The 21,396-nt window shown below is 43.8% G+C and overlaps 1 protein-coding gene across 1 annotated transcript in view; it reads right to left on the minus strand.

Moving 5' to 3' along the window:
* Positions 1-10,213, minus strand: part of vps37d (VPS37D subunit of ESCRT-I) — a 50,738-nt gene extending 40,525 nt beyond the window's left edge. Inside the window, exon 1 of the mRNA XM_078547838.1 lies at positions 10,073-10,213. Coding sequence (XP_078403964.1) covers positions 10,073-10,171 — 99 coding nt within the window. The 5' untranslated portion in view covers positions 10,172-10,213. The remainder of the gene's footprint in view (positions 1-10,072) is intronic.
* Positions 10,214-21,396: the final 11,183 nt, after the last annotated feature.

Below are 21,396 nucleotides of genomic sequence, written 5' to 3' on the forward strand. Positions count from 1 at the left end.
AGCCTTCACCGGGCAGTGAGCCTCCACAGAGCAGTGAAACTCAACAGGTCAGTGAACCTCCACAGGGCAGTGAGCCTCCACAGGGCAGTGAGCCTCCACAGGGCAGTGAGCCTCCACAGAGCAGTGAGCCTCCACAGGGCAGTGAGCCTCCACAGGGCAGTGAGCCTCCACAGAGCAGTGAGCCTCCACAGAGCAGTGAGCCTCCACAGAGCCCCGACAGAGCATATGTGAGGATGTGTATGTAGTGTGTGACTTGTGTGTGTGTGAGGGAGAGAATGTGTGAGAGAGAGTGTGTATGAGTGTGTGTGCCTAAGTGTGTGTGTGAGAGACAGTGTGTGTGTGAGAGAGTGTGTGTGAGAGAGTGTGTATGTGAAAGAGTGTGTGTGTGTGAAAGAGTGTGTGTGAGAGAGAGTGTGTGTGTGCCAAAGTGTATTTGTGAGAGAGAGTATGTGTGTGAGAGTGTGTGTGTGAGAGAGTGTGTATGTGAAAGAGTGTGTGTGTGAAAGAGTGTGTGTGAGAGAGAGTGTGTGTGTGTGTGCCAAAGTGTATTTGTGAGAGAGAGTATGTGTGTGAGAGAGTGTGTGTGAGAGAGAGTGTGTGTGAGAGAAAGAGTGTGTGTGTGTGCGCCAAAGTGTATTTGTGAGAGAGAGTATGTGTGTGAGAGAGTGTGTGTGAGAGACTATGTGTGAGAGAGTATGTGGTTGAAAGAGAGAGTGTGTGTGTATGTGTGAATGTGTGCATGAGATTGGATGAGTGTGTGTGTGTGTGTATGTGAGCGTGTGTAAATCAGTGTGCATGTCTGTGTGTATTTGTGAGTAAGTGTGTATGTGATAGTGTGCAAGTGTGTGTGTGTGAGGGAGAGCATGTATAAGAGTGTGTGAGAGTGTGTGTGAGAGATGTGTGTATGAGAGAGTCGGTGAAAAAGTTTGTGTGTAGGTGTGTGTGTGAGTGTAGATGTGAGAGTGTGTTTTTGAGTACGTGTGAGAGTGTGCATGTGAGAGTGTGTACATGAGAGTGCATGTGTGTGTGTGTGTCTGTGTAAGAGTGTGTGTTTGTGTATGTGTGCATGCAAGAGATTGTGTGTGTGAGACAGTGGGTGAGATTGTGTGCATGTGAGAATGTGCATTTGAGAGTGTGTATATGAGTGTGTAAGAGTGTGTATAGGGGCAGAATTTTTAGATCAGCATGTGGGTGTGCGCCCGACCCAATCAAAAGCAAAATCGCGCGAGATGTTTCGGTCTGCAGGTGCGCACGAGTGTTGGAAGCACGCCTGCTGACAATTAAGAAGACAATTAAAGTTTTTTAAGTTCCAACTGTCCCCGATTTTTCGTGGTTCCTCCAATCTTACAGTTAGCAGATCTGCCAGGCAGACTTTGCATTTTTGATGAAACCTCATCCAAGAGCGGGATGAGGTTTCTATTATTAAAGTAAAGAAAAATAAAAATCTATGGGTAGAATTTTTAACATGTACATGTTCAAGTAACTGATTGTGACGCCTGACCTCTCCTCCTTCTGCCCCCATCCTGGCAGCACTGAGCATCTCAGCGAGTGCTTCACGTTGACTGGCCATTAATTGGCCAGCCAGTGTGAAATCGCGGTTGGGGGCTGATTGCGGGCAGTGGTCCATTCCCCGGCTGCTCCCCGGCCCGCTGATCGCGCCCATGTGCCAACCTAAAAATCCTGCCTTAGGAGTGTGTGTGAGAGTGTATGTGAGCACTTGTCTGTGTGTGTGCAAGAGATTGTGGTGTGAGAGATTGGGTGAAAAAGTGCGTGTGAGAGTGTGTATAGGAATATGTGAAGAAGTGTATGTGTGTATGTGTGTGATTGTGTGTATGATAGAGTCAATGAAAAAGTGTGTGTGTATGTGTGTGATTGTGTGTATGTGTGTGATTGTGTGTATGAGAGAGTCAATGAAAAAGTGTGTGTGTGTATGTGTGTGATTGTGTGTATGAGAGAGTCAATGAAAAAGTGTGTGTGAGGGTGTGTATGTGAGAGTGTGTATATGAGTGCATGTGAGAGTGTGTATATGAGTGCATGTGAGAGTGTGTATATGAGTGTGTGTGTGTAAGAGTATGCATAGGAATGTGTGTGAGAGTGTGTGTGTGCGTGCAAGTGATTGTGTGTGAGAGAGAGTGGGTAAGAAAGTGTGCATGTGAGTGTGTATGTGAGAGTGTGTATATGAGTTTATGTTTAAGAGTATGCATAGATGTGTGTGCATGTGTGTGTGTAGGAATATGTGAGTGTGTATGTATAAGAGTGTGCGTAGGAATGTGTGTGAGAGTGTGTGTGTATGTGTTCGTGTGCAAGAAATTGTGTGTGTGAGAGTGGGTGAGAAAGTGTGCATGTGAGAGTGTATGCGAGAGTGTGTACATGATTGTGTGTGTGTAAGAGTGTGCATAGGAATATGTGAAAGAGTGTGTGTGTGTATGCGAGACATTGCATATGTGTGAGAGTGTGCGTAAGAGTTTGTATAGGGGTGTATGTGAAAGAGTGTGTGTGTGTGTGAGAGGCTGTGTGTGTGACAGTGGGTGAGAAAGTGTGTGTATGGGTGTACATAAGTGTGTGTGAGACTGTTCATAGGACTGTGTATGTGAGTGTGTGTGTGTGTGTGTAGGATTGAGTGTGTGAAAGCATGTTTGCAAGGGTGTGCATTTGACTGCAAGTGTGCACAAGTGTTTGAGGCAGATTGAAACACCAGGTTGAACTGTATATTTTGTAGAAGTGAATGTAGGCAGTCATTACAGGATTTAAATGGGTTCTCATCAGAAAACACCAGCTAAAATGTTTCAGGACTGCATATTGAACCACTAACTGTTAATGAGCTTAAATCTGAAGACTTGGTTAATTCTTGTGGGGCATAGCCTCTAGTTCTTACCATTTTGATTAGTTCAAGTAAACCAACCCAGAATGTCCTGCAGCAGTGCATGTCTGTAACAGTATCCTTTTTGCTTTTTACCTAGGAAAGTTGGAGACTATGGAAAATAATTCCATCAGCCCCTTGTCACCTCTGCATCTGATTTATCACCAGCTCTAGGTACATGGAACAAGCCTCACTTACTTATAAATGCTGTAAAGGTGAAATCATTTAATGAGCAACAACAGGAATGATGCATTAGGAGTGTGAAATTTGACATCGTCCTACACGGGAAGTGCATTTAATTAGCACCTGCTATGTTAGGGGTGTCTAAAAAGCTTAAGTGCTTAATCATATTTTTAAATGTGTTATTTTTGCACCTTTCCTCCTAAGGAACATTTTATGAAGGTGAAGATTCAACTAAGAATTGAAGGCGTAAGAGAATTGAAGCAAATTTGATATCAATCCGAGGCTACTTTAGGCTTCTACAACTTTCAGTCGTCATAAGATCTTCATTCTCTACGTTTGATGGCAAATTGTACCAGTAAACTAGTGAATGAGATGCGTGTACATTAATTAATGAGGGGCGTTGGGGGGTTGGGGGGGCAGGGGGAGGGGGTGGGGGGGTGGGGGGGTGGGGGGCGGGGTGGGGGTGGTTGGTGGGCAGTGTGGTGATTGTGCGGGGTGCAAAATCAAATAATGAAGTGACTCTTGAGCTCAAAATAGTAGCAATCAACTCGTGTACTCAGTTCATAAAGAATAAGTTAGGCACATGAAGCATCTCAGAGATACTTGTTGGTTCCACTATCTGAAAGACTCTATTGCCATAAATCTCTCCATCCCTCTCCCTTCTTTAACATGCTTCTTAAAAGCTACCTCTTTGACCAAGCTATTGGTTGCCTCTCCTATCTCCTTCTTTGGCTCTGTGTAATTTTTTGCTTAGATTACGCTCTTTTGAAGAACTATGGGATATTTTACCATGTTGACAGCACTATATAAATATAATTTGTTGGAAAAAAGTGACATTCCTTTGTGTCATGTCAATACCAGGTTGAATGTCTGTAGGATAATATTGTTCAGCAGTCCTCTTAACAACATGCTAACCCTGTTTACATAATCAGTCATAGTCCTGTACATTGCTCATGGAATTTGTTTAGAATTGTAAATTATTATTTTTAGCTAGGCAACTGTAAATTTCAAAACTGAGATCGATAAGATTTTTGTTGGGCAAGGATATTTAGGGATATGAATTAAGGCATGTAAATGGAGTTAAGATACAGATAAGCCATGATTTAATTGAAAGATGGAACAGGCTCAAGGGCCTGAATGGCCTATGCCTTCTTGTGTGCAGGAACACAACTGATGGCTTTGATCTCAATGGTAAGATACGGTGCAGGTATATGCAGCACAATCCTATCAGGACAGTCAGGTTCCTGCACTCTGTCAGTTAATGTGTGTGTCTCATTTCTACAATGTCCCAATGCTCCACCCAATTCCTCTTATTGCTGTATTACCAGTTCATGAACAGGCACCAAATTTTACATTTCTTTCATTTTTTAAGTTTATTCTGAATAATTTTTGAAAAAAATATTGCAGTTGCTGCTTAACAAGGGAAAAATATGAATGCCATGTGGTCATACCTGTGCCCTCCCTGGAAGAGCTTATAAATGTGGGAAAATACTCCTACCTTCTTTCCCCTATCCTCACTGACAAAGAAATAACTACACCTTGAGGCAGATTTCCTTTATAGTCTTCTCAGGAATTTACTTCCAAATTTATGATTCAAAATATGACTGAATTGTTGTTTGACTTCTCATAAAGACAGGGGAAACACTGAAAAATTAAACTTAATTCATCCATTTCATTTTCCAATATCCTATTTGCAAATGCCCTGGATTACTGGCCAGGTCAGTCCGTATTGTCTCTTGTCTGTTTTCTGTGAATATTAGATGGATTAACTTTTACATTTCAGAGACAAAATTTAATTTACTCTGTTATGGTCCTGATTTCATTGGGTGTTGTCAGGTTCATTGATTTCATTGGGTGTTGTTAGGTTTGTTGATTTCATTGGGTGCTGGTGGGTTTGCTGATTTCATTGGTGGGTTCACTGATTTTTGGCACTGGAACATTGTACAATATCACATTTAATGTAACAAATTCAGTTATGTTATCATACAGGAGACTGACCCAAGCAAATTGCTGAGTGCAGTGAATGGTTCAAACCACAAGTACAATAGATGAAAGTGGACAAGTTAAGAGAAAGCAGGAAGTCATGTTGAACCTTTTAACTGAAAGGGTTTCCTGATTGTAGACGATATTAACCAGGAAGCCCATTGAAGTAGTGAATGAAAAATGACCAAAGAGGCAATTTGAATGCATTTTTCGAGATGTGGGTTTGAAGGATTTGGTGAGATGATAAGTGAGCGGGATTGATCTAGTGAGAAGAGGTGGGCTTGTTGGATTTGTTGTCCTTTCCCAGTTCCAAAAATTGTTCCGTCATAATGTGTTTGTCTTGCTCTCTGTGTGCTGTAGATTAATGGTGATTAATTGTCTAGTTAATTATTAATTTTTGGTTATTGTCTACCAGAAAAATCAATCTCTTAATATTTGATCTACCTGGAGCACTCCTAACAGCTCATTACACACAAACAGGAAGGGGCTAACCTCACATCTCGAAAGTACAAACTCAATGCAAGTACAAACTTGGGGGGAAGGGAGCAATTTTCTCAGATACTGGGCGGAATTTCTGACTTTAGGCTGGATTTCTGCCTGCCGTAACCCCATTTTCTTGGATCAAGGCCATTTTGCGTCCCACGCTAGTTTTCTGAGATTCCCACTGTTATGTAAGAGAAATGAGGCAGTAATGCCTCACCAGAGGCACTTTGCACATAAAGGGGCCAAAGATCTCCAAAGACAGAAATGACAAAAATGCTTTTAGTGCTCAGCTGAGGTCTTCAGCTGTAAATACTGAGGCCTATTTGGACGGAAAGGAGACTTTTCTTTGGGCCTCACACTCAACAGCAAACTTAAGGGCAGTTATGATGGTTACCCTGGGTCTCCCGCCACCTTCCACCAGACAGACCCTGGAAGCTGTGGTAAGGGAGCAGACAGGAGGAAAATGGGCTGAAATGCCAGGCCCCACCTTCCTGTCAGCATTTACATGCAGCAAGGAGGAAACAGGCAGCCAGTAGCCACCCTGTTAGGGAGGAAGCAGTAGGCCTCAACATACCATTTTCCTACCCATTTCTTAGCCAATTTAGGATGGAATTGTGAAGGAAAATCTAACCTGCTGACTCTTGATTCGGTATATTTTCACAGGTACTGTTAGCCCTCATCAAATTGACCAGTCATCCTAGACAGGGAGTGTCAGGCTACTTCACCTTGAGGCATTGCAGGTAAGTTCATTCCTGTCGTCACCCACTGTCCACACATAAACTCCATTCAATTGAAGTTAAGCAGAACCTCAAAGGTCCCTTTGTGGATACCCAAGATGGGATTTTCCATGTGGGTTTCTGACATCTGCCATTAGGCTGACATAGGGACTAAATGACCACACTGTGTGAGAAACAGTTACAAGTTTTGATTTTGCCTGGAATGACTAATTAGTGGCCCGAGCGTCACCTCACATCCAAATAAGAATGGTGGGCGAACTCTCGAAGCTGGAGGGCCAATCAGATGCCTTTTAGTTTGAAAGGAGCAGCCAGCTGTGATGGAAGGTAATTGAGAGAGAGTGCTTCAAAATGGAGGTGCCTTCCCTCCAAAGTTTTATAATTTCAATTAAAATATGGGTTTCATTGCCAGGTCACCACTGTGGGGAGTTGGATTGGGAGGAGCCCTTCTACAGGAATCCCACAGCTGTTGCAGCATTCAGACAGGCTGGAAGGGAGGGCCTCTAAGCCTGCCTGAAGCATCGGCCAGCAGGAGGCCACCTCCAGGCTGCAAAACTGGCCCTCACCGCCTGTAGCGACCTGGAGGTCAACTAGAAAATCTCAGTTGGCTTCCTTTGATAAGGACCTCAAGTGGCCCTTAATGAGCTGGATTAGCTACCGGCCATGTGCAGGCAGGTCACCTTGCTGCCCCACTTATCCAACTTCTGTGAAAATGGACCAGAGGTGGGATGGAGATAGGGAACCGGTACAAATGCTGGTGGTGCTATTTTTAGCGTGTTTCCCACACCTGATTCTGGCCCAGGCAGGGGATAAATATCAAACCCCTCCCCCAACCCCAGTGCTTTGTACATTGCCCCTCTAGTCTACTTCAGAACTCTGGAATATCATCAATCTGTCCCAGAAGACCCATTAGTCTTAAGCCCCCTTTCACCTGTCAAGTATATCTGCTGTAATGACCACATAATCTGTGGATTTCGGGTGTACAACAAGAACTGGGTAGCAAATTAATGCTGCGTACTTTGACGAATGCTGCTGGAAAATCTTCGGTTAATTATTTTAACTATTTTATCTAGCAGTTTTGGTGTGACTTTTACATTTTAGGTTGTAACTTCCTCTCTAACCACTTTCTGACTGTTTTGTTGGATGGTGCAATATGGCTGCTGCATTTGTGACTTTCAAAAACTGTTCACTGTCTGATAAGCTTTGAGAGATTTTCATAAGGTGCTGTATTAACATAAGGATTCAACATGCTGCAGAAGGCTTTAGCATTGTGCCTGCTTTATTTATCTCCCAGATCATTTTGTTTATCTAGTATCTCTTTTAATCCTTTTGCAGCAGCAAATATTTCCACTCCTCCTATTGGCCTTTGATTTCTTCACTGTGTGTTTTTTTTTGGCCATTAATTTTTTGAGTTGGGATTTTCCTGTTGAACCACTTTGGAGACTAATGTATCATTTGCTTAGATTTTCCTCAGGTGTATACCTATCCTATATTTTTAAACATGCTTAACTTTCCTTAGCTAAAATATCTTTCAGTGATATTTGTCAGTTAATTTATTTTATCCCTCATTACTTTGAAGCTTGTCTGCCTTTTTAAATCACATGAACTACTGGACCTCCTGTGACACTATTCATGGGTAGTCCAGGGAGTGGAGTATGGTTGGCATGTTAGTTGCTAATATGACCTTCGTCTTTAAACTAGGTGAACGTACAAAGGGAACTTGGAACAAACCATTAGGCCTATTGAGCCTGTCCCATGTATACACAGAGCAACTAAATACACCAAACACTAACCTGCTACGACACTGTCTTCTGTGAGGGCTGGAAAATCCCCACCGCTTGTGCATACCCTGTGATGAAGGGATATGGATGGACAAGTCTAAGTAATTCTAGCTGCTTGTGAACTCCCGAGGTCAACCAAAGGCAATAACAACTGAAATGACTGATTTTCTTTTTAATCTTGTTAAAGAATATCTTATCTCTGTAACAGCTCTCTGGCAGCTGTGCACCAACCCTAAGACTTTTCTATTGTAACTAATTAATTTCCAATGGTGATATGCATGGGACTCAAGATGAAGTGATCGTCCAGAGATCAATCTTGCCCCAAACTCGACACTGCAGAGACAGCATGAGCCTCAAGCAAGAGGCCTGAGGATCAGTACAAATTGGTCCTTAGGCCTCACCTAGTAATTGGGTGAAGGAGGCACCACCTGCCTTGCCAGGAATAGGCCTTCAGCTCAGTTCCATGAGCAAGGTTGGAGTGGGCCACGGGGGAGGGGAGGGATATTAGGGGAAGAACTCTCCTAATGCTTGTTTCAGGTTTCTATCTGGGATGCCTAAGAATTGGGCCTCACCAATTTGGCAATGGAGCCATGTGCACAGGCTGGGTGCAGGCCATACCACTGCTAAACTGATCTGCTTTGTGCCTGTTTAATGCAGACCAATTCTGCTCCCTAGTCTTTAAGCAAAGTTGGGGGGTTGGGGGGGGGGGGGGGGGTGGGGAGAGGGCGCGGGGTGGAATTGTTAGAGGATGGGGATCATTTGGACTAGAGCTCACAAATATAGTTCAATCAGGATTGTAAAGTTATATGTAATGGGGGGGGGTGAAATTAGTCTGTGCTAATAACGTGAAACGAGTGGACAGTAAATCAGCAGCAGGTAATACATCATGCCTCAATCTTCTTTTCACTGAAGTTAATGACATGATGTAAAATCAGCTGCTAATTCACTGAGCTCTTCTCATTTTACTGGCAAAGGCCCATTTCATTCCCTAGGTCTTTAATTTTATATCATTGTTTGATTTGATATAGTTAGCTGTGAATTTCCCATAACATTGTCAAGACCAAGTGTAGCATTCAGGTGAATTAAGGCTAAAAGTTGAGATTATTTGGACCAAATCAGGCCCATTTTAAAGTCATCAATTCTGTTTTTTTTAAATAAATCTATTATAAAGTCCTAAGACTGCATTTATAATGGAAACTGTCTATGTAAACTTGGCACGCTCCATCCACCTAGAGAGTCACACTGCAACATCTCAACTGGCAGGAGAGTGCAATTACAGTGTGACCAGTTTACATAGGCAGTTTCTATCATAAATGTGGACGTAGGAATTCCTAATGGGACAGGTTGACAGGAAGTGCTTAAAGAGAGATGCTTAAAATGACTGGTAACTCGATAACCATGCTGCTCTTTAGTGTGATTACTAAAACAACTTTGAAGTTGATAAGCATTCAGTCAAACGCGCCTGTTAATTTTGAACACTGAAGCCCTAGAGACTGAAACATCCACACTGTTAGCTGCGCGAATCTGAAACCCTGTTGTAGGGGCTGGGAATGGAGCCTGTTCTGACTAGCACTCCTTTGAAGGAGCGGGGCGGTCGGCGGGTGTGAGCAGGAGTCGGTGTGTTCAGGGCAGAGACCCCAGCCGGCACACACTACTGTTCTCTTTCATCTTCGCAGAATTCAGTGATGCGAGCAATGGAGTGGGTCGCTGACGGAACATTAACAACAGGAGCGATCCCTCCTCTATTGTTTCCAACAAGAGCTCATCTTATCCAGTTCCCAGCCCCTGGCTTCAATAAAGGTCCCATCAGCATCTCGCTCTCTTTCTCTCTGAAGAACGGATTTCAAGAAATTCCTTGTTTGATCCTTGATTCCTTGATCTGCAAATACCTGCTTGTTAATTTCACACCGACTCGGTGCCTGGCGGAGGCTTCGATTTCAGTGTGAAATTAACGAGTGTCTCAGCGCCAGGGTCTCTGCTGTCTTGCAGGGGTTTCTATTTGCGATTTATTACAATGCGCCTGGTGTCGGTATCTGTCTCTCTCCTACCTGAGGGTTCAGCTGCACCATCCTGCCCAGTTTTTCCTCGTCCTCTAACACATCCCTCAGCTGCCGGGTGCTGAGGATGCCGAATCGGTCCCGGGACATGCTGCTGCCGCTCAGCCCCCGGGAAGGTGGGCGAGATGAAGTCAACAGTCAGAGCCGGACCATGCCAGGCACAGCATCCGATAGCCAGAGCCAGCGAACCGGGGCGGAGTGTGTGCAAGCAGGGCGGGACTGTGGGATCCAACAGCCGCCAGGCGGGGCTGCAAAGGCACAGAGCGCAAAAGACACATTGAAGCCATAAGGAAAGGTTAGAGGGACAGCGGAACATATGTTAACAGGAACTAATCTAGTTAACTAGACAGTCAACAACAATAATAACTTGTATTTATATTGTGTCTTTAATATAGTAAAACGTCTGAAGGAGCAGAATCAGCATTGTATCAAATTGAAAGAAACACTGTACAAATCTGCAAAGATTAGTGGTAGGTCAGAAGATTGGTCAGATTTTAAGAGCCAACAAAGAATGACTACAAAATGAATAAAGAGGGAGAAAGTTGAGTACGAGAGAAAGCTAGCTTGTAATCTAAAAACACATAGTAAGAGTTTCTACAAGTATTTAAATAGGAAAAGAGTAATGAAAGCGAGTGTTGGTCCTCTAGAGAGTGAGTCTAGGGAATTAATGGAAAACAAAGAAATGGCAGAGTTGTTGAACACATATATTGTGTCTGTCTTTACTGGTGAAGATTTAGAAAACTTCCCAAAGATACTTGAAAATCAAAATTGGAATGAGGAACTTAAAACCATCACCAGGGAACAGGTGCTCGGAAAATGATTAGATCTAATGGCTTGCATCCTAGGGTCTTAAAAGAAGTAACTGCAGAGATAATAGATGCATTGGTTATGATCTTCCAAAATTCCTTAGATTCAGAAAGGGTCCCAGTGGACTGGAAAATAGCTGAATAGCTTTATTTAAGAAAGAAGGGAGACAGAAAGCAGGAAACTACAGGCCAGTTAGCCTAGCATCTGTCATAGGAATATTACTAGTATCTATTATTAAAGAGATTAAAGCAGGATACTTAGAAAATCACAACATGATCAGGCAGAGTCAACATGACTTTGTGAAAGGAAATAGTTTTTAACTAATCATTGAGTATTTTTGAGGAAGTATTAAGCAAGGTGGATAAAGGGTAACCTGTGGATGTGGTGTACTTGGATTTCCAAAAGGTGCCACATCAAAGGTTACTACACAAGAGAAGAGCACATGATGTAGGGGGTAATATATTAGCATGGGTAAAGGATTGGTTAGCTAACAGGAAGCAGAGAGTAGGAGGGATACATGGAGTCTTTTCGGGTTGGCAAACTGTAAATAGTGGAGTGCACAGGGATCGGTTCTGTGGCCTCAACTATTTATGCTCTACATCAATGATTTGGATGAATGTATGGTAGTTAAATTTGTTGATGACACCAAGATAGGTAAGAAAGTAAGTCATCAAGAGAAGGTAGAGAGTTTACAAAGGGATATAAATAGGTTAAATGAGTGGGCAAAAATTTGGCAGATGGAGTATAATGTGGGGGAATGTGGACTTGTTCACTTTGGCAGGAAGGATAGAAAAGCAGTATACTATTTAAATGGAGAAAGATTGCAGAACTCTGTGGTACAGAGGGATCTGGGTGTCTTGTACATGAATCACAAAAGGTTAGTATGCAGGTACAGCAAGTGATTAAGAAACCAAAGGGAATGTTGGTGTTTATTTCAAGGGGAATCAAGTATAAAAGTAGGGAAGTTTTACTGCAGCTGTACAGGGCATTGGTGAGACCACATCTGGAATAATGTGTACAATTTTGGTCTCCCTATTTGAAAAAGGATATAACTGTGTTAGAGGCAGTACAGAGAAGGTTCATTCAGCTCAATCCTGGGATGAAAGGTTTACCCTAGAAGGAAAGGTTGAACAGGTTGGGTGTATACCCATTGGACTTTAGAAGAATGAGAGGTGATCATATTAAACATATAAGATCCTGAGGGGACTTGGCAGGGTAGATACTGGGAGGATGTTTCCTCTTGTGAGGGAGACTAGAACTAGGAGACATGGTTTAAGATTAAGAGGTCTCCTTTTTAAGACTGAGATGAAGAGAAATTTTTTCTCTCAGAGTTTCATCAGTATATGTAATTCTCTTCCCCAGAGAGCAGCAGAGGTTGGGTCATTGAATTTATTCATTAGAATTATACAGATTGTTGTTGACAAGGGAGTCAAGGGTTAAGGGAGGCAGACAGCAAAGTGGAGTTAAGACCACAAACAGATCAGCCATGATCTTATTGAGTAGCGGAGTAGGCTCGAAGGGCCGTGGCCTAATCCTGCTCTTAAATCCGATGTTCCTATGTTCCTAATCAGACCACAAGCCTTAATCAAAGAGGAACAGAAAGACTTGCATCTATATAGCACCTGTCATGATCTCAGGTTATTCCAAAGCACTTTACGGCCAATTAAATACTTTTGAACTGTAGCTGCTGTTGCAATGTAGGAAATGTGGCAGCCAATTTTCACACAGCAAACTCCCACAAACAGCAATGTGATAATGCCAAACAAGTAATAAGCTTGCCAACTCATAGAATAAAAGAAATAGTGGCAGCACAGATGTGAAGTTGGCTGAGCGGCATGAAGCAGAGTATTGTTTACTGGACTGGAAGAAGGTATACAACGAGGTTCTCCAGGATCCTGTACTTGAAACACTGCTTTTCTTAATATATATTAATGCCTTAGACTTGGGTGTGCAGGGCACAATTTCAAAATGTGCAGATGTCACAAAACTTGGAAGTATGGTGAACAGTGAGGAGGGTGATAGACTTCAAGAGGACAGAGACAAGCTGATGGAATGGGCAGACATGTGGCAGATCAAATTTAATGTTGAGAAGTGTGTGAAGTGATACATTTTGGTAGGAAGAATAAAAGAGGCAATATAAAACAAAGAGTGTTTTTCTAAATGGGTTGCAGGAACGAAGAGACCACGAGCATATGTGCACAAATCATTGAATGTGGCAGAGCAACTTGAGAAAACAGTTAAAAGAGTATAAGGGAACCTGGATTTTATAAATAGAGGCATGGAGTACAAAAGTAAGGAAGTTATGATGAACTTTTATAAAACTCTGATTTGGCTTCAACTGGAGCATTGTGTCCAGTCCTGGGCGTCATACTTTAGGAAGCACGTGAAGGCTTTAGAGGGGCTGCAGAAAAGATTGACGTGAATGGAATCGAGGTGAGAGACTTCAATTACATGGATAGATTGGAGAAGCTGGGCCTGTTCTCCTTAGAGAAGAGAGTGTTGAGAGGAGGTTTGATAGAGGAGTTCAAAACCATGAGGGGTCCAGACAGAGTAAATAAGGAGAAACTGTTCCTGTTGGACATGACTAGAGGACAACAATATAAAGTGAATAGCAAAAGAAGCACAGCAACATGAGGGAAAAACATTATTAAGTAGCGAGTGGTTCAGATCTTGAATGCACTGCCTGGTGGAGGCAGAATCAATCGTGGCTTTCAATAGGAAATTGGATCAACACCTGAAGAGAAGAGATTTATAGGGCTGAGCAGTGGGCTTAGTTGATTTGATTTTACAGAGAGCAGCATGGACATGGTGGGCCAAATGGCCTCCTTCTGTGCTGTAACCATTCCCTGATGAAACCTAGGGATTTGCCTTTGGTTGAAATACTTTCCATATGTGAAAAAACGAAAAGAGAATTCCTCCAGAAATATAAATAAATCTATGTGAGTTATGAATAAATTCTTTAAATCAGTTCATTGTTTTTACAATTTGCCATGAATTTCTCATTTTAACATTTCTGGTGAATTATTTTCCACATTTAATTCTCAAATAATTGAACAGCACACTGTTTGATTCCCAACACATGTATGAAATTATTTTTGGAGCTTGTTTGCAATATTTCTTGAATTCTCTGTGTTTCAGTTTTATGAATAAAAAGTGAAAAATCCCTAATGTATTCAAATTTAATATTTGATATGCTCCTGGGATTTATTCTAGAATAATTTTGATTTATGGAGGAACGCTTAAATATTCAATATGCCCTTGAATTTTTAAAACTCTTTTTAAAAAGTGAATTTTATTTACAGAGCGTTTGTACAAGGAATGATCGTCTTGTTTGACATCTCCCCAGGTGTTAGATGGAGATTCCCTTCTAGCCAGTAGAAAAGTGAAGACCAAGTAGACCTGATTTTCTCAGCCAGTATTGTACGCTGTTGCGACTGGAAGTCAACGCAGTTATGCAAAGCTTGCTGAACAACTTACATCAATTTGGGCAGGATTTTCCCCGCGGGCTCTGAACTCTGCCACCAGGCTCAAATGTGGGTCAGAAGCCGCACTGTGTGGGAAACAGTCACTCAGGGTGATTTTCCCTGGAGCCGGCAATTAATGGCCAGAGGGTGAGTTTGTTTTTCAAATAAGAGGCTTCTAGCTTGAAAGTAGCACCAGCATATCAGGGGCAGGTCAGTGAGGGAGAATTAAAAAGGCGTTATCTCTCCATCTCTCCAACTTCTTAAAATTTAAAATAAAAAATGGCTTTTGCAACTGGGCCACCATTGTAGGAGGGTTGGGGAGGGGGTGGGATGTGGTGGGGGAGCCCTTCTATAGGGCAGCCTGTGGCTGCTGCTGCAACCAAGCAGGCAAACTGGAAGGACATCTAGGTCTGCCTGGACACTAAACTGGCAGCTAATCTGTCCCCTGCAACCTCCGGGAACCTGGAGGCTGACTGAAAAATCCCAGTTGGCTTCCACTGATAGGCCTTAATAGGCCCTTAATTGGTTTAACCCAATACCCAGCATGTGCAGGTGTGGAACTGCCACCTCCCATCCTGCCTCCCGGAAAATGCCCCGGGAGCAGGTTGGAGCTGGGGAACTGGCTCACAGGATGTCAAACAAGGCTCGACTGCATCCACTTGTGGCCCTGCTGGGGGGTACAAATCAAGTCTATATTGTCTGCAGTGTAGTGTGATGTTGCAAGGTGCTTCACATCTGGGGTAGAGGGAAATTGGTAGTGGTAGGGAAAGGAGATTTCAAAAAAGCCACATTTTAAAAGGGTTTATGAAGGTGAGGAGTTATGCAGCACTAACAACTTGTACTTCGATAGCACCATTAAACAGCAATTACATCCCAAGTGTAATAGGACAAAATTGACACTGAGGTGTGAATATTCCACCCCCATTGGTGTTGGATGTCATGGCGGGTGTGAGCGGACAATATGGTGAGTTGGCCAAAAATCGGTTTTACGCCGTCGTGAAAGCAGTTTGTGATTGTCTGCTCTGCTTGTCAATGGTGGGTCGGATTCCCTGTTGCCAGACACCAGGAACGTCATTTTAATACATTTACATAAGCCCTGCTCACCAGAATCATCCCCCGACGCTTGGACCATCCGAGCATGTTGGCGTGATTGCACATCGACGTGGTTCACCTGGCGGGCTGCACTTCGCTCAGGGCTTCAAGGTTTTTTTGCCTACCTTGCTTCGGGCAGCACTCACGGTCATCAGCACCAGGCTTCACAGGCAGCACCACACCACTTTTAGGGGGCTCACAGGCAAGTCTCTACCTGCCAGACTAGTCATAAGGTGGGGGAGGCTTTTAAACGGCTGCAGGGCTTGGGAAAGGGGGAGAAATGACCTCAGGCAAGGGAAGAGGCTGCAGGGCGAGGGCTGTACTGGGGAAGGGGGGTGGTATCCCAGGGTGTATGTGGGGGCACATGTTGATCTGTTCAAGTGGCCTCAAGATGGTGATGGCTGAGGAGACAGTCTCCAGAGGAGATTAGGCCAGATGGTGATATAAGAGTTTGTGTGAGAGAGTGAGTGGTGATGTCCCTTGAACTGGCAGTGAGTGAGATGCCAGTGAATGTGTGATGGACTTGTGGGTGTGTGAGTTTAGAGTGATGAGATGGTTGTCTTACCCTGGTGGTATGATGAGATTCATCTGTTTTCTGCAATGGATGGCCAACCTCTTGTGTGCAGCGTTGGTACTGACCACCTCTGCCACCGTCTCCCAAGCCAGTGGTGAGACTGATGGGTCTCCTGTGGCCAGAGAAAGGGTAGAGGACATTGTGGTGGTGGGCCTCCATGGTGTCCGGAAGGTGTCTCAGGGAACGTATTAAAGCAGGAGAAAGAGGTGAGAGGTGGTGGGGTTGAGGGAGGGAATTTCAGAGCTTAATGTTTAGATGGCTGAAGGCACAATTGCCAATGATGAAAAAAGGAAGTGGGAGATGCACAAGCAGCTATTTGGAAGAGGAAAGAGTTTTCAGATGGTTGTAGAGCTAGAGGCGTTAACAGAGTTAGAGGGGGGAGAGGGGTGAGGCCATGGAGAGAATTTGAACACAAGAATTAGAACTTAAAATTCGAGGAGAATTTAAAATTTGAGTCATTGCTGAGCCAGGAGTCAATGTAGGTCAACAAGCTCCGGGGTGATGGGTGAACAGGACTTAGTGTGATCAAGGCAGAGGGGTTGAGGGAGAAAGTTTTAGAACATGGCTCTGGAACTGATGTCGAGCAAAAGGAGGGGCTCAGATTGCATAGTAGATCAGAATTGAATGGGCAGAGTCACTGGCACATACCTGTACACTTAGATACTTTTAGCTAGCCTACCACTGAAGTCAAATTATTCCAGGCCTTGAATTTATGCCAGCGAGGACGGTTTGCTTTTGCTTCACCAAACCTCTTTCCCAAGCACATTGAAATCCACTGGGCCAGGAATCAACAACAGGTGCCATTTTGAGAACCTGGCCTCATTTAAAGGGAACTGGTGTCCCAATGCATCTCATTGTTTAGGGCCTGAGGAATTTTGATTGGAGGAAACTGGGCGGGTGGCAATCAAAACAGCCAGTTAGTTACATTCTTGGAACTCCGCCTTCATCCATAGCCTGTGATCGTCAGGCAACTGAGATGTACAGATGGCCTTCATGAAATTATGCAAATGGGATCTGATTATGTCAAACAAATTCTGAGCATTTGAACTAAAGACAAAGGGCAGAATTTTCCACTCCTGCCAGTGGTAGGAATCATGGCGGGTAGGGGCACTAAATTTGGCGTGATGGAAAATATTAGTTTCTAGTCGGCAGGGAATTAGTTTAGAATTTTGTTCTCCCCACTTTGATGGCAGGTTAAAGGTGGGTCGGGGTTTCCCGCAGGAACCACATTTGCATTCATTTGCATCCCATGAATGCTCATTAAAAGGCCAACTCACCGGAATTACGATCCCCCGCCAAATGAAGTGCCCCATCAGCAGATAATTAGAACGGTCTGTTTCCTAACTATATAAGTGGCAGGCACCTGGCAAGCTTCAGTTCATCAATCACTTCGAGGTCAGCAGATGCTGCTTTCGGGGAGACTGAGGTAGGGCTAGCCAGGTGGGGGTGGGGAAGCATGGGAGGGAGGGGGGAGACATAGGAAGGTGCTGAAGTCATGCTGTCGGTGAAATATTGAAGAGACAGTCTTGGGGCTGAGGCCACACTGTCAGTGGCATATTGAAGAGATAGTCCCGGGGTTGTGCAGGCCATGTTAGAGGGTTCTGCACAGCACACCTGACTTGGTCCTGGCCCTGGGCAGGGGAAGGCCTCTCTGAGCAGTGATGGTCGTGCAAAGTTGGTGTGCAGGGCGTGGTCAGTCACCTAAAAAATTTTGTCCTGGGAGTTAGAGTCATGGTTTTGTGAGGCAGAGAGCACAGTCACATTCAGGGGAGACACCTGTATCCTATAAATTGGTAGCTGAAAAGTCATGGGGGAGTATTGGATGGTCTCACATGGGGCGGGGCGGGGGGGTGGGGTCCCAAAAGGTCAGAGAAGGGAAGGGAAGGGAAGGGGTCAGGTCGACAAAGGGTATGGGGACATCAACATTAAAGGGTGCAGGTGGAGAACAGGAATATCCACGTGGATAATGATAGGTTCAAGGGTAACATAATAGATAGTGTTAGGAGGAAGGGGAATTATGAGGCGGTGAGTACGTAGGAACATGAGAGGGACTTGGTGGGTGATAGGGGGAGGTTGGAAGCTGGACTCCCAGACAAAGGTCAACAGCACCATTTTCAAGCTCACAATGATGCAATTTGAAAAACACGTTCAAAAAAATCTATTGAGGTGGGATCTCTGGGTGGGTGGGAGGAGTTCAGCACAGCAATTCCTGGCCAATTGAAGGGGCATCCTATAACTGTCCAGCTCAAATCATGGAGAGTATGGCTCAGCTGAGTGCTGGACTCAAGGGTCTAATGCACAATGAATGAGCTTGGCTCCTTTACTAATGGTGCATATTCAGATGTGAATCCATTAAGTCTAGGTGCTGCGGTATATATGGTCTTAATTGGCATCTGATCCTTACAGAGGCATGTGAGAATAGATGTAGGGTCAAAAAATCAATGGCATGTCTGCTGCGCAGAGGTAGCACAGGCTCTACCTGCCTCTATCTTCCTAGTGCATTGGCCATGGCATTCAAGGCACCATGCTTGCAGTCAGGGCAGAACTTGGTATCCATAGTTATTGTCAAAAGCACTGGAGGAGAAACAACACAAGGTTGACTGTGGGTCCTAGGACCTGGGTCTTTTGACCCTAATTCAGATCTTATTGTGAATGCTCAGTCACGTCTGAGGGGAAAGTTCAGACACATCTCGTCCTTTAGGATGATATCATCCTGCAAGGGGTGGCCTTGGTATGTGATACGCAGACTGAGGGCAAGTCAAGGGCTAGAGACTGCATTTCTGCCTTGTATATGGAGTGTCATGATAATGAACGAAAAACACCGAATTGCGTCCGGAAATATTGGACTTTAAAATAAGACCTGAGTTTTAAAAAAATGCACACAAGCCACTGGCTGGAATGCTGTAGGGTGACTCCCTAAGAGGTAATGGAACCTCACCCTGTTGCCAGACAAGATACTTCTAAAGACATCCAGAAACTAATTGCTCCCTCCGGTAGAGACAATGGGACATAATAGGAGGTGAGTATCATATTATCAAGAAATCCTGTGAATAATGCCCAGACAGATTTGTGAATTTGCTTCCTACTTAGAATATACGAAGGAGGGGTTAAAAGTGAGCTGAAAAGCTGCCCTGGTGTCCGTTTGTTGGTGGGTGTTCTGAGAGAGAGCAAGTGCTGGAAGTTTGACTCGGAAGTAACAGCCACACACAGTACCCCTGCAAGTTGCCAATTTGCAGGTATCCTGATCTCTTTCCCTCTCTACTGAATTCAACGCGACTGGAACCTCGAAACTGACTAATTATTTACAGGAGTCAACACTACTGGAACGTTGAATCCAACGATTCAATTCTACTGGAATCTCGAATCACAACAGCCGCAATGCTCAATCACCTACTCCCCACGAGTCAAGGACTGTTTGGTATACCTTTTTTTATAGACACAAAAATATTCACTTATTTCAAGCTAAATTCTTACTTTTAGCCTGTATGATCATAAATGCATGTGTTTTATCCTTTAGAACCATAGAACCATAGAAAAGTTACAGCACAGAAGGAGGCCATTCGGCCAATCTTGTCCATGCCAGCCCGAGGACACCCAGGTGCCCTTTCTAATCCCACCTTCCTGCACCCGGTCCATAGCTCTGCAGCTTACAGCACTTTAGGTGCAGATCCAGGTACTTTTTAAAAGAGTTTAGAGTTTCTGCCTCTACCACCAACTTGGACAGCGAATTCCAGACACCCACTACCCTCTGCGTAAAAAAGTTCTCCCTAATGTCCCCCCTACACCTTCTGCCACTTATCTTGAATCTATGTCCCCGGTTCTAGAATTCTCCACCAAGGGAAACAATTTTATCCTGTCCACTCTATCTATTCCCCTCATAATTTTGTACACCTCAATCAAATCACCTCTCAGCATTCTTTGTTCTAACCTATCCAATATCTCCTCGTAGCTACACTTTTCTAACCCTGGCAACATTCTTGTAAACCTCCTCTGCACTCTCTCCATAGCTATTATGTCCTTCCTGTAATGTGGTGACCAGAACTGCACATAATACTCCAGTTGTGGCCTCACCAGTGTTTTATACAATTCCAACATTATATCCTTACTTTTATATTCTATACCTCTGCCAATGAAGGAGAGCATTCTATATGCCTTCTTTACAACCTTGTCTACTTGAACTGCTGCCTTCAGGGACCTGTGTACTTGTACGCCAAGATTTCTCACTTCATCTATCCCTCTTAGTATATTCCCATTTATTGTATAATCCCTATAACTGTTTGACCTTCCTAAATGTATGACCTCACATTTCTCTATGTTAAAATCCATCTGACACTTTACCGCCCACTCCACCAGCCCATCTATATCGTTTTGGAGATTATGACTATCCTCTACTTGGCCAATCTTTGTGTCATCTGCAAATTTCCCAATCGTGCCCCCCACGTTCACATCCAAATTGTTAATATATAACACAAACAGCAAGGGTCCTAACACCGAGCCCTGTGGAGCACCACTTGAGACAACTTTCCATTCGCAAGGGCATCCATCGACCATTACCCTTTGTTTCCTGTTACAAAGCCAACCTTTTATCCAGTTTGCCACATTACCCTGAATCCCATGGGCTTTTACTTTCCTGACCAATCTGCCATGTGGGACCTTGCCAAATGCCTTGCTAAAATCCATGTACACAACATTCACTGCACTACCTTCATCAACCCTTCTTGTCACTTCCTCAAAGAATTCAATCAAATTTGTGAGGCAAGACCTTCCTTTAACAAATCCATGCTGACCATCCCTGACTAGTCCACGCCTTTCCACATGACAGTTAATCCTATCTCTCAGGATTGATTCTACTAATTTGCTCACCACTGATGTAAGACTAACTGGCCGATAATTGCTTGGCATTTCCTTTGATCCCTTCTTAAACAATGGAACTACGTTTGCATTTCTCCAGTCCTCCGGTACCTCCCCTGTATCTAGTGAAGATTGGAAAATCATCCTCAGAGCCTCTGCTATCTCCTCCCTGACTTCCTTCAGCAGCCTCGGAAACAATCCATCTGGCTCTGGTGACTTATCAACTTTCAAGGATTTCAACCCTTCGAGTACTTGCTCTTTCTTTATGACTATCCCGTCCAATATCTTGCAGTGTTCCTCTGGACTACTATATTTACATCCTCCCTTTCCTTTGTAAACACGGAGACAAAATATTCATTCAAAACCCTTTCCACAGCCACTGCATCTATACACAAGTTTCCATCTTCATCTCTGATAGGTCCCACTTTTTCCTTAACTAACCTTTTAGCATTAATGTATTGGTAAAACGTCTGGGTTATCTTTAACTTTACTTGTTAATCTTTTTTCATGCCCTCTCTGATTTCCTT

This window comes from Cetorhinus maximus, chromosome 9 (assembly GCF_964194155.1).
Source record: "Cetorhinus maximus chromosome 9, sCetMax3.hap1.1, whole genome shotgun sequence".
Taxonomy (NCBI): domain Eukaryota; kingdom Metazoa; phylum Chordata; class Chondrichthyes; order Lamniformes; family Cetorhinidae; genus Cetorhinus; species Cetorhinus maximus.